This window comes from Ursus arctos, unplaced genomic scaffold (genome assembly GCF_023065955.2).
Source record: "Ursus arctos isolate Adak ecotype North America unplaced genomic scaffold, UrsArc2.0 scaffold_11, whole genome shotgun sequence".
Taxonomy (NCBI): Eukaryota; Metazoa; Chordata; class Mammalia; order Carnivora; family Ursidae; genus Ursus; species Ursus arctos.
This window is the reverse complement of record NW_026622775.1, coordinates 65,119,402-65,143,566: the sequence shown is the minus strand read 5'-3', so window position 1 is coordinate 65,143,566 and position 24,165 is coordinate 65,119,402. Positions and strand designations below refer to the sequence as shown.

The window sequence follows — 24,165 nt, the reverse complement described above, 5'->3', positions numbered from 1 at the left end:
TCTGAGCCATTAACAGCCACCTGGGGCATAGTTTATGCACCTGTGGAGAGAGGGTCCTGTGGTGGGAGCCCTCCCAGCTCTATGAGCTCCCCCTTACCCCCCTTTAGAAGCAGCCTGGTTCACTGTGATTTGAGAGTCAAAGACATGGGCTCTATTCCTGGCCCCACGTAGGGCTCTGGTCAAAGTGTTTCCCTCTCTGGGCCTCATTCTCCTCCTGGGTGGTCCCTGAGGCCCATCCTGCCCTGACGCAATGTGACTCAGCCCAGGAACTCTGAGCCTGAGTACCACTTGGGGAGGGGAAGTGACTCGGTGGCGAGATGGTTGGAAGCAGGCCCACTGCACGGGTGACTCTGTGCCCTTGGGAGACTTGTCCTCAGCTGCCATATACAGGGCAGAGCCACACCCCACTGCTCCCCAAGCGTGGGAGGCCCAGCCCCTCCCTACAGAATCAGAAACCAGTGCCCATACTTCGTGGACAAAGGGCGGACAGGGAGAGAAAGGGCTGCAGAGCACAGCAACGTGATCCCAGGGAAATCTCCCGCCCCCAGCTTGGCAGAGGACATCATATCCACTCATGAGTGCATAGACTGGGTCCCCTTTGAAAGCTTGACCCCCATTCCCCAGACCGTGGGTGCTGGCAGGAGCCTGAGTCTAGAAGAAAAGGAGCTGATGTGGCAGGGTCTAAAGAGCCACTAAACAGCTCAATTTTGGGAGGACCCGAGGGCTCAAGTGATGGAGATTAGCTTCAAACCCTCAGACACACACACACACACACTGCTCACCTTGCCATCCAGCTGTGGTAATTTTGATAACTGAAGACTCACATCCCAAAGCTAATTTGAGAGGAAAAGTTCTGCTTCTCAGTAGATGTTTGCTGGAAGAGCTTAGCAGTTTTCATGAAGGACGGGCGGCTGTGCTGGGTGTGAGACCTGCGCGTACAGCAGCAGGACAGACCGTGCCCCTCATCACTCATAGATACGCTGCCCAGGCTTGGTTATGTTTCATTTAGCAGGTGTGTGTGTGTGTGTGTGTGTGTTGTGAGCACGGAAGCCCAAGGTTCGAGCAAGCCCTCTCACCCACCAGCTCTATAAGCTAGTAGCTATGATGAAGTCATCGATACCCTCTGGCCCTCCTCGTCTGCAGGTAGACTGGATCATCTTCAATGTTCTTTCCAGCTTTAACTTTCCACTCTATTGTTTCTCCTTCTGAGAGGGCGCGTTTATTTATTTATTTTATCTGAGCAGCATTGAGCCACAATGTTACCTTAGTTTCAGGTGTACAACAGAGCTGGGCTCACAAGGGTAGCTGCCATCTGTCCCCACACAACACTGTTACAGGATCATTGACTCTATTCCTTATGCTGTGCCTTTTATGCTCATGGCTTATTCACTCCATAACTGAAAGCCCGTATCTCCTAGTCCCCTTCGCCCGTTTTGCCCATCCCCCTACCCACCTCCCTTCTGGCAACCATCTGTTTCTTCTCTGTATTTATAGATCTGATTCTGCTCTTTGCTTATTCATTTGTTTTTTTTTTTCAGATTCCGCATATGAGTGAAATCATATGGTATTTGTCTTTCTCAGTCTGACTTACTTCTCTTAGCATTATACCTTCTAGGTCCATCCATGTCATTGCAAGTGGCGGGATCTCATCCTTTTTCATGGCTGTGTAACATTCCACTCCATACACAGGCTATATATATTTCTCTCTATCTATCTATCTATTGATCTGTATTTGTTTTTCTCTCAGAATAAGGTGGTGGAGCCCACAGGGTAGTGTTAGCATGTGAGGTGTATGAATACAGTGACCCTGGCTGCCTGTTTCTTGCCTCACTCTTTCCCAATGCCTAGCACTTAGGACCTATCTGCTACATCTGCCAGTGGGCAAATCTGAGTCCCCCACTGGGCTGAAATCCTTAAAGGCAAGAGGAACACCATGGGATCCCCAGAACCCAGTGCAGGTCCCCAATAAAGACTCATGCTTCTATTTCACATGCTTCTATTTCACATCTGCCAAATGTTAGAGCTTGTATGCCTATTTGTGCCTAAAGGCCAAGAAAGATGCAAAGAAGAGCTCAGCATCCTGTCTCTCAAGGAGCTTACCCTTCGCTAGGACCGGTTCTTTCCTGGCTCCCTCCTTTACTGCTCCTCTTCTGGATGAGTCTGGTATCAGCCGTGTAACCTCTGGTTCTTAGGCGGCCCCCATTCTTGAACAGTCTAAGCCAGCCGTGTGGATTTGACACGTGGGGATAGGCTGATGACAGCGGCTTTACAACACTGGGCTCCGGACGCCTGTTTCTGAGAGTGTCCTGAACACCTCTCCATAGAGTCCTGCAGACACCTCCTTCAAGGCTCGGATGAGACACCTGCACGTCCACCGGAACCTAAGCTGAGCTATTGGTGATTCTGGGATGTTGCCCCGCACTCTGATGGCGTCTGCCCTCAGGCAGACAAGACAGACACACTTAAGAGGAAAACCAGATAACGAAGGGAGAAGGAGTAACAGAACCAATGAATGGTATATACAGGAGATTCGGTAGGAATCCTGGGGAGAAAGAGCATTACAAGTTGGGGCAGCTTGGAGAGGCTTTCAGGAGGCGTTGAAGGGTGAGCAAAACTTGGATCAGGTCATTCAGGGATTGTCAGGAGAGGCAGGAAGTAGTGTTGGGGAGAGCTGGGTTTCCTTCATCAGTGACTGCTTAGTGACGGATAGGGAGATTTGCTTGGAGTTGAGAGTCGGTTCAGAGACTCAGGGAGCCACGAGACCAGGAGGCCTCGAGTGCCATGCCAAGGACTTCCCATTGTGTCCTGTTGATTTTGGAGCGGCCCTGGGAGGGTTTGTCAAGAGACGGCCTGTTGCTGCTTCTCCCTGGAGATGTGCTCTAATGACTTTAGCGCACATTGGACAATCTCTACATTCAGAGAATGGGAGGAAGAAAATGAGCTTGTGAAGAAAGGAGCCAGGAATGGTAAGGGACACAGGCAGAGAACTGTGTGGGTCCAGCCACAGAAGCTGAGAGGAGAGAGTTCCAGGAAGGAAGAAATGGCCAACAATGTTGACCGTTCATCAACAGAGTTAATTGGTTCGAGAGAGCCAGGCTGCACAGGCTGAGGGGGATGGGTAGGTCTGAAGCAAAGGTGCAGGGAAGCCCTGAATTAGAGAAGTTTCAGGAAAAGGGAACTGCAAGCAGCAGGGCCCAGGCAAGAAGGGGTGTTCAAGGTGGGGCTGGCCTGTGCTCATTGGAAGCAAGAGGGAGAGAAGAGAGAGGGAAACAGTCACATGGTGAGGAAGGAGGTAGCAGTAGGAAAGCTTTGCCTCGGGAAGAAGAAAGTCTCTCTTCCTGGTGACCTGAGGGAAGAGAGAAACGACAAATACAGACATAGACTTGTGGCATTTAATCTTTTTATAATACATATGCATTATGAAAAATTTTGAAAAATTCAGTAAAGGGAAGAAAAGAAAGTACTTATGTGAACTCCTACCCCTGAGAGATAACTGACAGGATTTGGATGAGCATTCTTCCAGAAATCTTTCTGGTATATTTGCACACAGATTTTTTTTTTCATATGGATAAGATTATACTTTCCATGTTATTCTGTATATGTACTTTTAAAATTCAACAATAGAGCATAGATATCTTCCCTGGGCAAAAAATAGAGATCTGCATCATTTTTCAAATGGTTGCATAATATTCCACATACGACTTTGCAAGCATTTATTTAACCAACCCCTTATTGATGGGCATCTGAGTTATTTACATTTTCCTCGGGCTTATCATAGCATGCAACAATGATTTTTTTTTATAATGATTTTTTATTATATTATGTTAGTCACCATACAGTACATCCCCGGTTTCCGATGTAAGGCTCGATGATTCATTAGTTGTGTATAACACCCAGTGCACCATGCAATATGTGCCCTCCTTACTACCCATCACCGGCCTATCCCATTCCCCCACCCCCTCCCCTCTGTAGCCCTCAGTTTGTTTCTCAGAGTCCATAGTCTCTCATGTTTCATTCCCCCTTCTGATTACCCCCCCTTTCTTTATCCCTTTCTTCCCCTACTGATCATTCTAGTTCTTATGTTCCGTAGATGAGAGAAATCATATGATAGTTGTCTTTCTCTGCTTGACTTATTTCACTTAGCATTATCTCCTCCAGTGCCGTCCATCTTGTAGCAAATGTTGAGAATTTGTTCTTTCTGATAGCTGAGTAATATTCCATTGTATATATGGACCACAACTTCTTAATCCAGTCATCTGTTGAAGGGCATCTCAGCTCCTTCCACGATTTAGCTATTGTGGACATTGCTGCTATGAACATTGGGGTGCATATGGCCCTTCTCTTTACTACGTCTGTATCTTTGGGGTAAACACCCAGTAGTGCAATGGCTGGATCATAGGGTAGCTCAATTTTTAACTTTTTAAGGGACCTCCACACTGTTTTCCAGAGTGGCTGTACCAACTTGCATTCCCACCAACAATGTAGGAGGGATCCCCTTTTTCCACATCCTCTCCAACAATTGTTGTTTCTTGCCTTGTCTATTTTTGCCATTCTAACTGGCATAAGGTGGTATCTCAGTGTGGTTTTGATTTGAAATTCCTTGATGGCTAATGATTTTGAACATTTTTTTCATGTGTCTGTTAGCCATTTGTATGTCTTCACTGGAAAAGTGTCTGTTCATATCTTCTGCCCATTTTTTGATTTGATTATTTGTTTCTCGTGTATTGAGTTTGAGAAGTTCTTTGTAGATCTTGGATACCAGTCCTTTATCTGTAGTGTCATTTGCAAATATATTCTCCCATTCCGTGGGCTGCCTCTTAGTTTTTCTGACTGTTTCCTTGGCTGCGCAGAAACTTTTAATCTTGATGAAGTCCCATAAATTCATTTTATCTTTTGTTTCTCTTGCCTTTGGGGATGTGTCATGAAAAAGGTTGCTTTGGCCGGTGTCGTAGAGGTTTCTGCCTATGTTCTCCTCTAGAATTTTGATGGATTCCTGTCTCACATCGAGGTCTTTCATCCATTTGGAGTTTATTTTTGTGTATGGTGTGAGATAGTGGTCAAGTTTCATTCTTTTGCATGTAGCTGTCCAATTTTCCCAGCACCATTTATTGAAGAGACTGTCTTTTTCCCACCGGATGTTTTTTCCTGCTTTATCAAATATTAGTTGCCCAAAGAGCTGAGGGTCCATTTCTGGGCTCTCTATTCTGTTCCATTGGTCTATGTGTCTGTTTTTGTGCCAGTACCATGCTGTCTTTGTGATCACAGCTTGCAACAATGATTTTTACACATCCATCTTTGCCTCACTGTATAAGTATCCCCTGAGGAAAAAAACTCCTAGAAGGGGGTTTGGGGAGTCAAAAGGCATGCTCATCTGAAGTTTGGAAACAGAATGCCACACTTCTCCAAAGGCACAAGCAGGCCCTTCATTCCCACTGGCTTTGAGGTGTAAAACCTAGAGCGAGTTTGAGGAAGGTGGAGAATGTCCATCTTTTCAGAGAAGGAGGAAGCAAGCTTATCTTTGGGGAATAGCGGGCTGAGAAGAGGAGGAGAGAGTGAGGATCCAGGTGGCAGGACTTGACTGGAGACAAATCCACCCTGCCCCCCCCCCACTGGGTTCCACCCACCAGCAGTGCAGAGAAAACAGGCTAAGGGGCTGAAGGGCACAAGGGCCAGAGGATAAAGCTAAGGGCTCCAGGGAGCTGAAGCTTGTGCTGGGGGGCTAGACTGATGGCAGGATGGAGTAAGGAGTGAAAAGGCTTAGTGCAGCAGAGAGTGGGAAGCGCAGTGGGAGAGGTCCTTGCGATCCTGCAGATGGAATGGCAGGGAACTTTCTGTTCCAGAGGGTACAGCAGCTGAGCTGTGGCTTAGGCAGAGAAGAGACCCAGGTCTAGGGGCCCTGAGGTCTAGAGAACCAGTGGACTTTCAACAAATGTTGCCTCCATTAAAGTTGGTGGCAGGAGACAGGATAAAAAAATAATCCCGTTCAGGCGATGTAATTATCCAGAACAGTGCTCCCCAAAGGAGGTGTACCTCTAAATACCAGTTCCATGCAACTTAATGCATCCTTCCCCCCCCCAAGAATAGCAGAAGTTCTATGATCAAATGTTTGAAAAATATAAAACACAGATTGAAGTGGGCTTTTTTTTTTTTGCCAGACTTGTCAAAATCTTCACTGTGTTAATGTCAGTTTCTAAGATGGTAATAGAGTATGCAGCATTTTGTAGACTTCCTTGATCAAAGAACTTTTTTTCACAAAAATAATTTGGAATTCCAAGTGTTTCACAGGACATACTTTGAAAAATGGGTTTCTTTCTTTCTTTCTTTTTTCTTTTTAGAGGGTGGGAGAGGGACAGAGGGAGAGAGAGAGAGAATCCCAAGCAGGCTCCACACCCAGCACAGAGCCCGACAAGGGGCTCAATCTCACGACCCTCAGATCACGACCTAAGCCGAAATCAAGAGTTGGATGCTTAACTGACTGAGCCACCCAGATGCCCTGAAGAATGGATTTCATGAAAGTTGGAAATTGGTCCTGAGCATAAGGGGCACTGAGAAAGGATAATAAATGACAGTAGCAATTCCAGTAGGATCGAAAAAGAGTCCCAATAAAAATGACAGCTACTACCATTTATCAAGTATTTACTGTGTGCCAGGTACTTGTCATGTATCACCTTGCTGGGTTTCCACAGCAGCTCTGTGAGTAGACGGTATGCTCTCTAGTTTGCACATGAAGCTGAGGGTCCTCATGAGAAAGAGAGCAGGGACGTCAAGTGGTGAAACACAGGAAGAGTAGGGGGTTTAAAGGTCCAGAAATGACAACAGAGATCAAGCAGCTGGTGATTCCCACCCCTCTCCCCCATTCCCATGGGATTTTGGGGTTGGGGGGAGCAGAGGAGCTACTGTCTGCACAGAGGAGGACCCGTGTGTGTCTATGTGATGGGGGAGGGTTGGGTCTGTTGCATGAAGTGAATAACCAGGGTTGTCTTCTCAACTGGAGGTTACAACACCCCTTGAAGAAATGGGGTGCGCATTTGGAGTTATCACAGTGACCAGGGAGCACTGCTGCCATTTGGGGTGCCTAAAGTCTGCACAGCGTGGGTAAATCCTGTCTAAGCAATTGTGCCACCCAGATGCTGAGTGCTCCGCTTGGAAACAGAGAGGGCGAGAAAGGGGAGGAAAGTCACTGGGGACAGAAAGGGCTTAGGAGAAAGGCCAATTTTCCCCTCAGCCTGTGTGGTGTCCAGGAGCACAGTGGAAGGCGGGCTTCGGGCTGGCTCACAGGATTCAGATAGAGGTGGCAGCAGGAGAGAGAAAACCTATCCCAGAGCAACGAATGGGATTTCAGGAGCAGAAAGGAGGTGACTGTTACAGGGAAGCAGATCATGACGACTTGACAAGGAGGAGAATTTAAAAGGGAAGGACCAGATTCATTAGTGCAGAGAGGGGCAGACGGATTCCCACCGGACTATAGACGTATCCACACAGGAAGCCTGTGGGGAGGGGGTAATGGCAGGAGGGTTCTAATGAAAACAATTTTGCAACCTTAATTATAGCATTCTCCAACCTTAAACTATAGCTATTTTGCAACTGTAAATATAGCATTGGCTCCTGAGAAGACTCTGAAATCTTTATTTTTACTGACCCAATTGGCTGTTTTGAAAACCCACTCTGTGAACTCCGTAGAAGATAATCATCAAAATATGTTCCTTGAAGTTCCCAAAGAAAGACCTTTTATTCAGTTCCTCGAATCTCTCCCCCTTGCTGACTCTGACGGAAGATTGCAGTCCCAGAAAGGCTGAGGAATGAATTAACTCCATATTTTTGGTCAACCGAAAGAAAGCCGGAGTCGGCAACCACAGACGAGTTAGCAGTTGGTTCACAGGTCCGGGCTGTTTTCCACCCCCCGGGAGAGGGGAACCCAGCTCAACCCCAACAGAGTCAGCAGTCACGCCTAACAATGTGCCAAGACATGCACCTTCAATCACGCTTTCTACGTGGCTCTGTGGGAGCAGAGGCTTAAAAAAAAGTGGTTTCTCTTGTGGCTGTCCTTCTGCTATCTGAGTCAGCTATTATGACCTTAGGGATGAGAGGAACAGAGCCTCTTTCAACTCTTCAGGGGTTGCTGCTCCTTTAGGAGCCTGAACTTGAAGCCCTGGCCTTTGAAGGCTGTTGGATTGTTTGTTTGTTTCAAGCACACTGCCTGCAATCTGTGTATAGAGCACTAGATGAGGAGCAGAGAGCCTGGCTGTGCTTTGGTAGGTCATTCACGGGCCTGGCTTCTTTATCACAGTGACCTGGATATTCCCTCGTGACAGCTAGAATCCCTTGGGGCCTCTGGAACAGGGGAGGCAGAAACCGTCTTAGATGTTTGCTAACTGGAACAGCCTGCTGTCCCAAGTCTGCTGTGAGAGAGGGGACTTCCCAAAGACTTACAGTCCAGACATTATCATCTCTTCTCCAGCGTCCTTTCCCCAGCCCACCCCCTCTTGTCACAATTTATCCTGCAGTCAGCAAAATGGGAAAAGGAAAGAAAAAAAAAAAAAAAAACAGAAGGCAACGGAGCCCTATTTCGCTTTCTGGAAACGTAGCCTCCCTTCAGGCACCCGTGGCCTGCAACATGGCCTCTCCTTCCGCCATTGCAGACGCCTGGCAGCCCGTGATGTCTGACACGCAGGTCCCCTCAGTTTTCAGCATCGCCAGAAGTCCTCAGTTTCACGGATAACTTATGTATGTCACAGGGAAGAGCCACAGCCTTATTTTAGAGGGCTGTAAAATGCTGCTGGTATTCTAAGGTAATTGGGACACCACCGGAAAAAAATAGCCCCTCCCCCCCCAAAGAGGCCTTTTAGCTTTAGGAGAGGAATACCCTATCCCTTGTTCTAGTTCTGGGAACGGCAGGGGAAGCAGACCCTACATTCTCCTGAGCCCTCCTGCTTCGTTCCTTTTCGATTCAAACACTAGGCCCCAGGTGTTAATGCTAAGCCTTGGTCTGCTGCTTTAAGCCTTTGCGTCCTCAATGCGTCAGCACTCCCCAACACCCCCTGGTCATGGAGAACTAAGAATAAACCAAATTTAAACCATATTTGAAGTCATTAATCTTTATTTTTTAAAAAAATGAGCTCTTAATCGGGACGGTGGAAATTAACAATTAACTAGGGGTGCAGGCCTTCTCAAAGGGTCAGCAAACCTGTCTTTTTTTTTTTTAATGTTTTTTTATTATATTATGTTAGTCACCATACAGTACATCCCTGGTTTCTGATGTAAAGTTTGATGATTCATCAGTTGTGTATAACACCCAGTGCACCTTGCAATATGTGCCCTCCTTACTACCCATCACCAGCCTATCCCATTCCCCCATCCCCCTCCCCTCTGAAGCCCTCAGTTTGTTTCTCAGAGTCCATAGTCTCTCATGCTTCATTCCCTCTTCTGATTACCCCCCTCTCTTTATCTGGAGGAGATAATGCTAAGTGAAATAAGTCAAGCAGAGAAAGACAATTATCATATGATTTCTCTCATCTATGGAACATAAGAACTAGGAAGATCGGTAGGGGAAGAAAGGGATAGACCTGTCTTTTTTGAACACCCACTCTGCGATCAGCCTGGGGCTGACTGAGGCTGGAGGAAGATCTCAGACCTCAAGGAGATGTAAACAGATGTCAGGCCTGGATGGAAAAGGCTTACCACAGCTCTGTGGCCTGTCTGAGCTGGCTGGTGCTGCCCTGCGAGCACTCTGTGCGTGTGTTTGGACCTGCTTTCGGATCCCTGGACATTCAGGAACCACCAACTAGCTGGCAGGTCACTTCACCTCTCCACGCCTTTGTACCATGACAGATGGGCTGTGTGACTTGTCAGCTCCTTCCCACACTCCCTGTCTCTGAAAACCCTTTGGAAAGCTGGTGTACCCAACAGTAAGATTGCAGCAGAAGGCATGGGAGACGGAGAGGGGGAGGAAATTTGTTTCCTGTCTCTATCCACCCCACTCAGCCCAGCTCAAGGAGGGAGTACAGACTCCTGTCTAATCAATCATCCTCTGATCAATCACAGCCTCTGTATCCTCAAGCCAAGCTTGTTTCAGTGCTTTCCATCTGTTTCTTCCACTGTCCCTGACCGGAACAATCTTGGTGTAATGCGACTATAACGAGCCTGTACTCGCAAAGGGCTTGGCTTATAAAAGCCTCCCAAATGCTTTGAATTATGTTCTCATTAAAATGAACAAGGCTGAAGTGGAGCGTTGCTAGAGCATTCCAGACGTAGGTAAATTAGAGGTCCCCAAGGCCTGCGGCTCAGGGCTGGTGAACAGGAAGTCCAAAGGATTAGAAAAAGGAGGAGACCCCTTTGGGGATCAGGGAGGGCGTGAGCTACGGAGCTGAGATGTCAACAGAGGGAACGGTGCCAAACACTTGTGAACCCCTCGTCTACAGACAGCCAAGTTCCGGGCTGGCAGTCATTTCCCTGCCTGTGGGCCACCAAGTACCGGAACAGAGCCTTTCTTAATTCCCACTCGCTAACGATTGCCAATTTTGGGGGCCCTCAGTGGGAGAGCAAAGTGATCGCAAAGCTGTGTGCTTTGTGAGGGGGTGTTTGCTGAAGGTCGGTGTCAGCCTCGCTTGATTTAAGTCCTCCCAGATGCCTTGCAAAGGCTATAAACAGCGAAGTGATGAAATTGGCCCTGGAGCCAGAACAGGGAGGAGGCCAAGTCCCAAGGGAGGGCAGAGAAGCACCATCAAGGGGTGGGGAGAAATGAGAAACAGGGGCAGGAAGGCCTAGAAGGCACTTCTGCTCCAACGGATGGAAGGAATACCTCCCCTGGGGACCAAGGCGGCGGTCAATCCGACAGCGCGCAGCATGGTTCTGGCTGAGATCATCTGGGGCTGAGAGGGCATGGCTGGTTAGGGTGAGGGTTTGGTCAGACGGAGCGCAGAAGGCACCAAGGGACCTGAGCCTGCCTCATCCGAGCATCCATGTATGAGAAAGGGATGGTAATCCTGGTAACCCCGCAGGCACAGTTACCCTCGTAAACTGTTGGCAGATTGATGACAGGACGGCAGCCTGAGACACAACGCAGGGCTGGAAAGATTGATTTCTTAGCTTATTGATGAGGGGATCAGTGTACCTGCCATACAGCCCTGCTTTTGCCGCCGTACCCACCCCCAGGACCCCCAGATGTGCACACACAACACACACACTGATGAGAACACACTAACTCTATCAGAGGGAAGCTACCTGGAGTCCATTATTGTGGGGAGAAAACAGCCAGGATGCAGGAGGTTTTGCCAGCGGCTGGCTCTGTGACTGCAGGAAACTCAGTTTCCCCACCTGTAAAATGGGGAGAATGACTCCCCAGCCTGTTTATCTCTCAGGCTAGTCATAAGGACCAAATGAAATAATGGATATGAGCCCAGCTCTCCACCCTCCCCCGAAATTAACTCAGTCTTTGAGAGTGGGACACTAACCTTGGTCTCTTGACCAAGCTCCCCGCTGATACCACATGCAAGCATAGACCCTCTTATGACTGGAAATGTAACTTGAAATTATTCATATTCATTTAGAATTGTGTTTGTTGAGCGTTTCTCAGTGCCATCCACTTTGGATAAAGCAGAGAACAAGGCAGACACATTCCCTGCCCTCAGATCGTAACACCGGGGAGAGAGCTGCTGAATAAAGAATAAAAGGTATATAGCCTTCTACGGCGGGAGGACACAGAACATGCCCGAGCATCCGTAACAAGGGACGGGTCCAGTTTGGGAGCTCAAGGAAGGCCACTGAGGAAGTGACGCATAAGCCGTGAGCTGGAGGACGGCGGAAGGCATTCGGGGCAACGATGGCGGCATCTTTAACTTGGGGTCACCCTCCGTCCCTCCCCTTCTGAGCCCATTCAGGGCTGCCTTCACTCACCTAGTGTCCTTGCCCACTCTGCCTCTTGGCTCCCGTCTTGAGCAGGGTCAAAACTGCACAGCGTTTGGGGAATGAGGTCTCGGTGCCGCTCAGACTGCTTCCAGGTCGTTGCCAGAGCCCCTGAGCCCCCCTGCTCAGTCGGCACCAGCCCACTTCACTTCTACCAGCTCACCTTGTTGCCGAAGCGAGGTTTCTTGGCACCTGTGGGACCTGTGCTCGTTTCTCCAAGGAGGCAGTAGATATGGCAGGAAAGATTTCCGAGTTCAGATCTCAGCCTCACCACATGTTCTGTGTGCTGTTCATTAACTTTTCGGAACCTCAGTCTTTTTGTCCATAGAAGTGATACTTTAGACTGTAAAGTTTATAGGGTTGTTGTGAAAGTTGCCACAAGGCAGGACCCAAATTTTTATCACATTAAAAAAGGGAAAAAAGAAAAACAAAACTTCATGTTTCTACTTCTAGTGTTCCCAGCTTAAAATCTTCTTCGATTATGAAGTTTACTGCTAAATGCATAGCTGAAGTTGAAAGAAAATGGAGGAAGTTTCTGAAGACCAAGAAAATTCCAATTAGGAGCTAAAACCCACGGGAGTCTTGGGTGCAGGAGGAACAAGGCTGCGAATGGCACAAGGAGGGGGACGGCCGACCTGAAGACCCCCAACGGAAAGCCTGTCACACTGTGTCACCCTGTGAAACCCTGGGATAGCCGTTCTACCTGTTTTATTTTGTTTTTCGTCTCAGTCTTTTCTGATTGGTCAATGCTGGTTCCTCTGGTTAAAGATTTTGAAGCTCCCCCCTTCCCCTAGTCTGCTCCTTGGATAGAAGGGGAAAGGAGCAAGAGGCTAGAGGAGGGGAGATGCACCTGCCAGAGAGCTGACCAGGAAACCAGATGTCTCCAGAGAGTCCAGAGAGAGGAAAGGGCTGTGCCAGATAAGGCTTGCCCTCACATGGGCTGGGGGTCCAGTCTATATTCAATGTGCATACTTGGGTAACCCAATTTAATCACTCAAACTGCAGTGGTCCCAGACTGGTAGTTCCCCTGGCACCTGGCAAAAGTCAAAGAAATCCCCTCTGGAAGAAAGAGTCCTGAATATAGACAGATTCCTCAGGATTCTGCCATTTAATCAGGGGTTACCGTGTGAATGCCCTTCCACTCCTCCCTGCCCCTTGCCCTTCTCCTCCTACCCCGGAAAGGCACTGTGGCCTGAGAGCTGTGCACACACAAGCTTAAACAATTTTAGAAATAAGTATATTGAAACAGCTGCAAGACACGTGATGAAAAGTTATGTTCCTATGAAAGCCCCCCCCCCCACCAAATCCACAGCTCGACAGAAAAATGGGCAAAGGCTACCTATAGACAATGCATGGAAAAGAACGGCTCGTAAGCACTTGATAATGGTCAGCCTCTTAATCGCTTTTAAATGTGGAAAATAAAATATGGAGAGGCTTTGAGTTAAACTCATAAAAACATTTATTTTTATGACAAGAACCACTGCGGAGGGACCAGGACATCAGTGTCTATCATATGCTCTGTGGGTAGGAGTGTAATTTGTTTGTTTTCCAGAACATTAAAATGTCCTTACAGTCTGATCCAGTCAATTCACTTTTAGGAAATTATCTTGCGTAAAAATTTAGGCACAAGGATTTTCAATGAAGTGTCCATACACACACGTATACGCATATGCACAGACGCATACACACACCTAATTTTTTCTGGAGCACATACCTCATGGCGCTTCTAAACATTCAGTGTGGATTTCCTAAGAATAGGAATATGTCGGAGTACAGTCGTAAACTCCATGAATTTGCTTTAATACTTCATCTAACCGACAGTGTGCATGCCAGTGTTACCGTTGGCCAATACTTTCCCCTGCACTTGTCCTTTTCTGTCCTGCACAGAATGCAGTCTAATGTTAAGGATTGCATTTTGTCGTCCTGTCTCTTTCACCTTTATTGTCTCTGATGACTGATAATTTTGCAAGAGACAGCCCTGTCCCACATCCTTTTTTTTAATGTGACGATCCTCACTTTGTGCTTTTCTCATGTTTGCTCGTGATTGGATGGGGGTTATGCGTTCTTGGCCAATAAACTGCATACATGTGGTGCTGCTTCCGCTGTCACATCTGGAGGCACCCAGTGTCCACCTGTCCCTCATAGGTGATGTCCATTTTGATCACCTGACTGAAGTGTTGCCTGATTTCCCCCACAAAATCATTACTGGGGTTTTCTCCCTCCCTCATAACTAATAAGACATCTGTAAGAAGACACTTTAAGACCATGCGTATATACTGCTTTTCATCAAGATTCTCCCTAAAGGTAGCATCCGTTGATGGTTCTTGCCTGATTCGGTCTTTACTGTAAAGACTGCAAAGTGCTGATTTCCCAGCTCCAGCTCTGCTGTGAGAAAGAGCCCTTCCCTTTTCCTCCCTGGCTGCTTAAAACTCGGCCACCACCATGAACGACACAGTTAACTATCCAGACTAGGAAGTTCATGACCAACTGACGACTTCAGCAGAAACAAATGGCCATCGATGTTCTTCACCCAGGAAAGGCAACAGTACTAAGACAGAAATTTGGAGAAAATCTAGCCAAAATGTACAAGACCACACCAGATGGCCTCTTTGTACTTGGATTCGGAACCCATTTTGGTGGTGGTGAGACAACTGGTTTTGGCATGACTTATGATTCCTTGGATTATGCAAAGAAAAATGAACCCAAACAGACTTGCAAGACATGGCCTGTATGAGAAGAAAGAGATCACAAGAAAATGGGAAAAAGCGCAAGGACGGAGAAAGTCAAAGGGACTACAAAAGCCAGTGTTGGTGCTGCAAAAAGCAAGCTGGGAATTGGACAACAGAAGGAGTAAAAATTCTGCAGTGACTTTATCTGTGGTGATTGTGCAGATTTTTCAAGAGAGGATTAGTAAACTAAGAACTTAAAAAGAAAATAAAAAGGAAGAGCCCTTCCTTCTATCTATCTGTCTTCGGTGGTATGGATTCACGAAATCCTATTTTTTCAATGACTTGTAATAGCATTATTATACTTAATTATTTGAGGGCTCAGATTGTTCCAGATTTGGCCCGTGAGGACATCTTCAGAATGGTTTCTGTTTCCTTATGACATGCCCCTGTCATTTTTTTTTTTAGCATTCCTTTAATTTCTGAAACAACGAGATGTCCCAGATTCATCTTTTACCTGCCTTCTATCCCAACCCTGAAATCAGCCATTTCTCCTAGGATCCCTGGTTTTTTCAAGTGGGAAATGGTTTTAGCCACCAAGATCTGGGCTGCTCAGAGAGTTCATTGCTATTTCAGTGTCTTTGCTTCCTGAACCTTTCAGCAAAGTTACATGTATACACGTACCTATGCATACAGATACATATACATGTTATTTATGCACATAAGCATGAATAAGTAAATACCTATACATATTAGAAATTATGAATTTATGTGGATATCTTCAATTCCAATCCATCCCTAAGCGTTCTTTCTTGTCTCCCCCATTCCATATTTTTGGAAGTGTAATTCTGGATCCCCTTTTCTGTAATGAAAAACCCTGGGTCCAAACCATATCAACACATTTACTCATTTGCTCAGTCTTGGATTAATTTAAGATAATTTCAGAATTGCTTTACCCATGCTACAATAATAAATAAAATTACTTTAGAAGTTTAAGATTTGTTTGCACTTCCTCCCCAATTATACCCTACCATATCCCAGACAGAGATTATACGGTCAAAACTAATTTAGTTTACTTAGATTAAATAGTTTTAGCCAATTTATTAGATTAGTTCTTCTTTCTTTCTCATTCCTCCCCCCCCCCATATGTTTATTATATTCCTTCAGAATGTAAGTAAGTTATGTTTGGTTCCAGGTGTGGTATTTTTTTTTAATCAATAAAATTTAATTTTTGAATATGTAAAATATTAGCATGTTTTCAAAAGCCAAAACTATACAGAAAATTTCACTCAGAGAAATGCCACTCCTTCTGTGTTTCTTCCACCCCATTTCCCCCACCCCATCCTTTGTAGGAAACAACTTTTTGTTTTTTGTTTTTTCCTTCCTGTGTTTCTTCTTTTACTGATAAGCAAATATATGTATGTTTTCTTACTTTCCCTTCTTTCTTACAAAAAAGGTAGCATACTATATATGTTCCTTTGCACTATACTGTTTTTATTTAATATCCCCTCGGAATGACTCCATCTCATGAATAGAGATCTTATTCTTTTGTATAGCTGCATAGAGTCCCATTGTGTGTATAACCATTGTATATTAACTGGTCTACCCTAGTTGAACATTTAGATAGTTCTCAGTTTTTGCAATTACAAGTGATCTTGCAGTGAATGGGCTTGTCATACATGTTTTCAGATTGTTGGAGGGGTTTATTGTGGATAAATTCATGCAAGTGTGATTGTGCGGTCAAAGGGCAAATGTATATGTTAAATTCTCCTCCACCAGGTCTGGACCATTTACATTCCCATCCCAACTCCCCATAGCCTGGCCAGTGGAGTATATTGTCAGCCTCTGCATTTTTGCCAGTCTGATGGGTGACAAATGTTTTCACACTGTAGTTTTAAATTGCATTTACCTTGGAGCACCTGGAATGCTCAGTCCCTTAAGTGTCTGACTCTTGATTTCGGCTCAGGTCATGATCTCAGAGTTGTGACTTTGAGCCCCATGTCAGGCTCCGTGCTCAGTGTGGAGCCTGCTTAAGATTCTCTCTCTCCCTCTCCTATGTCCCTCTCCCACCACTAAAAAAATAAATCGGTAACAAATTTTTAAAAATTAAAAATTGCATTTACCTTATGAGTAAAGTTGAACATCTTTTCATTTGTTTAGGGGACTTCTTTTTTTAAGATTTTATTTATTTGAGAGAGAGAGAGCAAGAGAGAGCATGAGTGGGGGGAGGGGCAGAGGGAGAAGGAGAGGGAGAAGCAGGCTCCCCTCTGACTGGGGAGCCCAACGCGGGGCTCATTCCCAGGACCCTGAGATGATTACCTGAGCCGAAGACAGACACTTACTGAACCACCCAGGCTCCCTTCATTTGTTTTGTTTCTTAAGTTCCACATACAAGTGAAATCATTTGTCTTTCTCTAACTTATTTCTCTTAGCATTGTACTCTCTAGCTCCATCCATGTTGTTGCAAATGGCAAATATTTCATTCTTTTTATGGCTGAATAATATCCCATTCCATGTTATACATATATCACATCTTCATTATCCTTTCATCTATCAATGGACGCTTGGGCTGCTTCCATAATTTGGCTATTGTAAATAATGCTGTAATAAACATCAGGGTGCATGTATCCCTTTGAGTTCATGTTTTTGTATTTTGGGGGTAAATACCCAGTAATGTGATTACTGGATCATAGGGTCATAAGGTAGTTCTATTTTTAACTTTTTGAGGAACCTCAATACTGTCTTCCACAGCGGCTGCACCAGTGTGCATTCCCACCAACAGTACACAAGGGTTCCCTTTTCTCCACATCCTCCCCAACACTTGTTACCTCTTGTCTTCCTGATAATAGCCATTCTAACAGGTGTGAGGTGATATATCATTGTGGTTTTGATTTCCATTTCCCTGAAGATGAGTGATGTTGAGCATCTTTTCATGTGTCTGTTGGCCATCTGGATGTCTCCTTTGGAGAAATGTCTGTTCATGTCTTGTGCCCATTTTTAATTGGATTTTTCATATTTTGGGTGTTGAGTTTTATATATTCTTTATACATTTTGGATACTAACCCTTTATCTGATATGTCATTTGCAAATATCTTCTCCCATTCTGTAAGTTGTTTTTTAGTTTTGTTGATTGTTTCCTTCGCCATACAGAAGCTTTTTACTCCTGATAGTTTATATTTGCTTTTGTTTCTCTTGCCTCAGGAGACAAATCTAGAAAGATGTCGTTATGGCTGATGTCAGAGAAATTATTGCCTGTGCTCACTTCTACGATTTTTGTGGTTTCAGATCTCACAGTTAGGTCTTTAATCCGTTTTGAATTTATTTTGTGTATGATGTAAGAAAGTGATCCAGTTTCATTCTCCAGTTTTCCAGCCGTCCAGTTTTCCCAACACCGTTTGTTGAAGAGACTCTCTTTTTCCCATTGCATATTCTTTCCTCCTTTGTCAAAAATTAATTGACCATATAATTGTGGGTTTATTTCTGGGTTTTCTGTTCTGTTCCATTGATCTATGTGTCTATTCTTGTGCCAGTGCCATACTATTTTGATTACTATAGCTTTGTGATACTCCTAGTTTTTGTTTTTCTTTTCAAGATTGCTTTGACTATTCGGGGTCTTTCATAGTTCCATACAAATTTTAGGATTGTTAATTCCAGTTCTGTGAAAAATGCTGTTGGTATTTTGATAGGGATTGCATTAAATGTGTAGATTGCTTTGAGTGGTATAGATGTTTTAACAATATTTGTTCTTCTGATCCATGAACATGGAAGTTCTTTCCATTTCTTTGTGTTATCTTCAATTTCTTTCACCAGTGTTTTATGGTTTTCAGAGTACAGGTCTTTTATCTCTTTGGTTAGGTTCATTCCTAGGTATCTTATTGGTTTTGGCACAATTGTAAGTGAGGTTGATTCCTTAATTTCTTTTGCAGCTGCTTCATTATTAGTGCATAGAAATGCAACAGGGGTTCCTGGGTGGCTCTTAATCTCAGCTCAGGTCTCAATCTCAGGGTCATGATTTCAAGCTCTGCATGGGGCTCCACACCAGTGTGGAGCCGATAGAAAAAAAAATGCAATAGATTTCTATACATTGATTTTGTATCCTGTGGCTACTGAATTCATTCCATTGCCTGATTTTTTTAAAGCTCTTTATAAACTTGGTATATTAGCTCTTTATCTATAATATATACTGTCAATATTTTCTCCCAGTTTGTCATTGACTTTTTTTGGTCATGCAAAAGCATTTTCATTTTATTATCATGTAGTCAAATACATCAGTTTTTTTCTTTTATTGCCTCTGGATTTTGAGGTATTGGTTTTTTTGGTTTTTTAAGATTTTATTTATTTATTTGAGAGAGAGAGAGCACAAGCGGGGGAAGGGGCAGAGGGAGAGGGAGAAGCAGACTCCCCACTGATTAGGGACCTCAATGTGGGACTCAATCCCAGGACCCCAAGATCATGACCTGAGCGAAAGGAAGATGTTTAACTGACTGAGCCACCCAGGTGCTCTGAGGCAAAGTTGTAAAAAAAATCCCCTCAACAGACATCTCCCAGGAGTTCAGTTGTCAAGATCAGCTTGCACATCCCCCCGCCCCACACACTTCCCAGGACAAAAGTACTATTTGCTCAATTCTTAAACACCCACTTGGAAATTTGGCTCACCTCCTCCTATTTTGGGCATCTTTCTCATCATTTACAAAGGACCAGGTCTTGTAAGCAGGAGGAGGTATGAGGTGCCTGGGGAAGCAAGGGCACTCTCCTGAATGAGGGAATCCATCGCCTAGTTCTTATTTAGGGAACACATGATCCCAGGGACTAAGTATCAGATCACCCTTCCCACATGAGACCTGCTTCCCCCATGGTCCCTATCACACCCTGTCAGGTCCTGGTGAGGCAGTGTGTGAAGCAGAGGTCTGTGATTATCTCGTATCCTCTTCACTCCTACTTCCTCTTCTCTGCAGCCCCCCACTTGGGCTGGATGCAGCATCTTGCAGATTCACCCTTGACCTTGGAGCAAAGGAATTCTGCTTGTGTTACCATGTGCCGGAGAATGGAAGGTTGCTGGGCTGGATCAAACAACCAGCTCTAATTCCTTCGTATTCCACCCCAAGGGTTTGAGCAATGTGCAGAGAGAATAGGCAGTTGAGCTGGCCTGTGTATCTTTACTGGCTTGTGTGAGATCACAAAATCTCCTTACCCAGAGGTGTTGGGACATCTCAGTTCCTCAGTCGCTTGATTCTTATCTCCTTTCCCCTTTCCTCTGCTCACTGCCAGATCACCTGGACTTGGATTCAAGGGCAGGAGTGGGTGTGGGGTGTGGGGATTGTGGTCGCTGGAGAGGGTGGGTGTGGCTCCAGGTTCCAACTCCGGGTCTGACAGCACTGGGTCCATCACAGTGAGGTCGGCCACTGGCGACGGAGATGCGTTATGTGTTACAGAAGAGGAGCTGGCTGGTGACGACGAGGACATGCCGACCTTCTCATGCACACAAGAGGGTAAGGGCCCCGGAGGCTGCCCTCTGATCTCCTTGCGCCTACCCCAGGCTGGTGACTTATCTCTCTACATGGCTTCAAAATCCTGGCTGTACTTTCTCCACTGCTCCCTGGAGGGTGGAAGGGCAGAGTTGCATGGGCCTGGGTTAAGCAGTATGGATGATGTCAAAGTTTGACACAAGAGACATCCGTCTCCAGGACTCCTCCTGAGACCAGTCAGGGACCTCTGCCATCTCTCCCAGGGCCTGCCCTCTAATTGGCCCAGAACTGTCCCCTTCACCATATTCCATGCCTCCCAAGTGGCTCATCCCTTTGGCCTTCAGGACCCAGCTTGGCACACAGATAATCTCAGAAACCAATGCCACCGGAACTGTTACTTAGAGGAGGGTTTCTCGGTGGGTTTTGGTACAGATTCGCACAGCTATTCTCAACCGTGCTCTATATTGTAATCACCCCAGGAAGTCCATGACCAGCCCTCAGAAATTCTGATGCTTTGTTCTGGAGTGTGAAAGGGGCATCAGGGTTTTAAACGTTCCCAGTATTCATAATGTGCAGCTGAGGTCGAATCTGCCTTAGAAATGTCACAGCAATTTCACAGTTGCATTCCCACTGAACATTGGCCTCGTGCGAGAGTAGCCAGGAATACCTGGCTCCCTTTTCCTTCCAAACCAGGGACCCAGCTGGTGGACTGGAATTTTTTTCTGTTTCCAGGAGAACTGCTTGTCACCCAAGAAGTTTGGGGACTGAGGGGTTTCCCTGGGTGTATGACTGGTTAGCCCCATACCGAGGAATTCCCACAACAGGAGACTTTTTGATGCTAAAGCCCAGAAAATCCTAGGCACACTGGGACACGTTGGTCACCCAATGATGACACAAGGCTTGCTGCCCCATGTTGTGGACCATCATAAGGCCAATGTATCAGGAAGAGGTGTTTCCCTACACCCTGGGCTCATTGATGTTGCCCTAAGAGAGAATGATGGCAGTGATGGGGGTGTTCTTTGAAGACCCCGACTCTGGTCTCTTCTATCACTAAAAGCTTGAGGACCTAGAGAGAGCACAGTGAGATGGGCAGACATGAGATGAGGATGGAGAACAGCTCCCCTTCTGAGGCTGGATTGGGATGTGATGAGACAGGTCAGAGCGGGGACATGAACCTGACCCTTCACCTGCAGCCTCAGCCACTGGTCTCCGTTGCCCCCCAACAGGCCGGCCGGGGCCCCGCTGCAGCCGCTGCCAGAAGAACCTGTCTTTGCACACATCGGTGCGGATTCTTTACCTCTTCCTGGCCCTGCTCCTGGTGGCCGTGGCCGTGCTGGCCTCTCTGGGTGAGTGCAGGTGCCCAGCAGCCTCGGATAGTCCAGCATCTTTCTGCCTAGGGAACTGTCATACTTGATTCAGACTTCAGCAACCAGCCGCCAATTTCCGGTCAGTAAGTAGCTGTGTGGCTTTAAGCAAAGCGCTTCCCTTCACAGGACCTCTGTTTTCCTACTGGTAAGATGAGAGGACAGGACCAGCCCAGCCATTCCCAGTTTCAGCTCCATGTTAGAATCAGCTGGGAGCTTTGAAAAAATATTGGTGCGTGGGCCCCACCCCAGATAATGTACATCCAGGGCTGAGATCCCTGGATCAGGCAATTTTGAAGTCTCTTCCATGGTCTTTGTGAGTGTTTCTCAAAGTGAGGTTGGATGCCTGCTTGCATCAAGATCACCCCGAGTATTTGTTAAATGCGAATTCCTGCGTCTCACTTGGACCTTGCTTGTTAGAGCAGAGTCCCGCAGGTGAAGGCCGGGGACCTGGAGTGTGGTGGGGGTCATACACACCACAGCTTGTGTGACTATGGTAGCCAACCAGATGATGGCTCCCAGCCAGGTTCGGGCAACCTCTGCCTTTCGGACGCTAAGAGATTGTGCTAAACTGAAGGAAACAAATTTGATGGCTTCTTGCTGCAATCCCATGCCGCTCAGGTTCAAATTTTTAAAATCCAGATGTCTTTACTAAGGGAAGCCAGTAGTTTGTTTGTTCCAGTGGACTAGATATTGGGGACAAGGCCAGAACTCGGGTGAGACAAGTGAGGAACGAGAGGGGCGTGGGTGCCTCAGGCCAGGTGAGCGCCTCCCTAAAAGGAGGCACCTGGTCCCGGGCCTGGCTAGAGATATTCAGCAACTGGCTTTCTTGGGTAGAGGGTGAGAGGCCAGCATGCTAATGACTAGAATAGACACTCTAGTCACATCCCAGGAGTCCTGAAGGTGTTAACTAATTCAAGAGAAGCCAAGCACCTACTTTTGCCAGGTGAAGGGAACATCACGATGAGTCCCTCACATTTCACCATCAGAGAGAGCGGGTCTCCATTTTGTCTGGAGGCTAGAAAACCTCGGAAAGACGCCAGAGCTCCTTGTTCCAGATGAGCGAGATCATAATCTCTGGGTAGGACCCCAGCTTTACTAATCTGTAGAAGTTCCTTAGGGGATTACAATGTGCAGCCAGGTTTGAGGACCATTGATTTCAAGAACTTTCCAAGCACTTCACCCTGTTCAGCCCCAGTTCTTTCTACTCAATCACTTCATGGGGCTTGGCTTCTCAGAGAGTGGGTCAAATCCTGCCAGAGGAGGGGGGAAGCTGCTGTCCACCATTCTGAGGTAGCAAACTCGACATCAGGGAACTTTCAGAGTCTGTTCCTGGTCAGGCCTTCCAGGGCCCCACCTCCCCGCACCCGCAGGACCATGAATAAAGCTCCAGCAGCCATAGGCTTGAGCCCAGAGAGGAACACAGGCACCAACCCGCCCAGAGGGTGTGGACAGTGATGGGTGCTCACTAGGTTCCAGGCGCTGTCAAGCACATGACATCCAAGAATCATCTCAACAAGCCCCAAAATGGGAGGCTGACCTCATTCCACATATCTGGGAAGGTGAAATATTTGCCCTAAGATCCAGAGTGAGTGACCAGAAGAGCATAATAATTGGGGGGGAGGAGTGCATTCAGGGAATCCAGGGAGAACTTTAGGCTTCCTTTCTATTTTTGCCTCCAGCCTGGGTATCCCAAGTCCCTAGAGCAGAGCGGGCACCATCCTGACCTGGTTAGTAGGCGTTCGATAATATTCGTCAGATGAATGACTAGAGATTTGTGAATATATATGTGGACAGTCCTAGTCAAGGTATTATGGTCAAGACTGTGGATAAAGTCCGGAGGGTTGAGCAAAATCAGTCTTCCTTATAGGGACTTGGAAAATCCACTTATTCATTTAATCAGGTATCTGTTGCATGCATACTACAAGCCAAGAACTGTATTAGGCACTGGGCATATGCTGCTTAATAAAACATAGGTCTTGTCTTTATGAAGCTTATAATCTAGAGCAAGGTTTGGCAAACTTTCTGTAAAGGGCTAGGTAATAAATATTTTAGGATTTACAGGCCACATATGGTTTCTATCAAAACCACCCTGCCATTGTAGAGCAAAAGCAGCCAGGGGACAATAGGTAAATGAATGGAGTTGGCTTTGTTCCAGCAAAGCGACATTGGGTTACATTCAGTGTGCAGATCCTGCTTTGCCAACCCTAGGTCTAGAACAATAATCTATGAACTTTTTTGACCGTGCACCCCATCAGTAAAAGGTTTGATTTAAAATGCATCAAAAAATTAGATGGGTTGATGAATAGATAAAAAGATAAAATGGAGATGTATAATAAAGTAAATACAGTAAAATGTTAATTATGGAATATAGACAGTAGATACACAACTGCCTACTGTACAAGTAGGATAGTCACTGTCCAAGCCTTGATTACTCTGTTTAAAAATTTTTATACTTAAATATTAGGAAAGAAAAAAAATGATAATCTCACACCTGTAAAATATACCTATTTATTTATAAATTATATATGTATACTTTTTTAGTATACATTACAAGACATAATTTTGAAAAAATGAGAAAAAATAAGATCTAAAAAGTAAGGAAAACAGTAAACAAATTCATATGTAATTACAAATCATGAAATGTACAGTAAAGAAATGAACAGGGTGAATTACATGAATGAGCCCTTGGGTATTGGCTTGGAGGTAGACTTTATAAAGCATTAGGATAGGAATCAAAGTCATTCATTATTTCTACACCTCTGTTTC

At 45.9% G+C, this 24,165-nt stretch overlaps 1 protein-coding gene and 1 pseudogene across 1 annotated transcript in view; both read left to right on the top strand.

Moving 5' to 3' along the window:
• The window catches only part of SCARA3 (scavenger receptor class A member 3), a 47,392-nt gene that overhangs the window by 2,998 nt on the left and 20,229 nt on the right, over positions 1 to 24,165 (top strand). Inside the window, exons 2-3 of the mRNA XM_044391170.3 lie at positions 19,958 to 20,056; positions 21,259 to 21,378. Coding sequence (XP_044247105.1) covers positions 19,958 to 20,056; positions 21,259 to 21,378 — 219 coding nt within the window. The remainder of the gene's footprint in view (positions 1 to 19,957; positions 20,057 to 21,258; positions 21,379 to 24,165) is intronic.
• Positions 12,331 to 14,802, top strand: LOC125281014 (40S ribosomal protein S24-like; annotated as a pseudogene).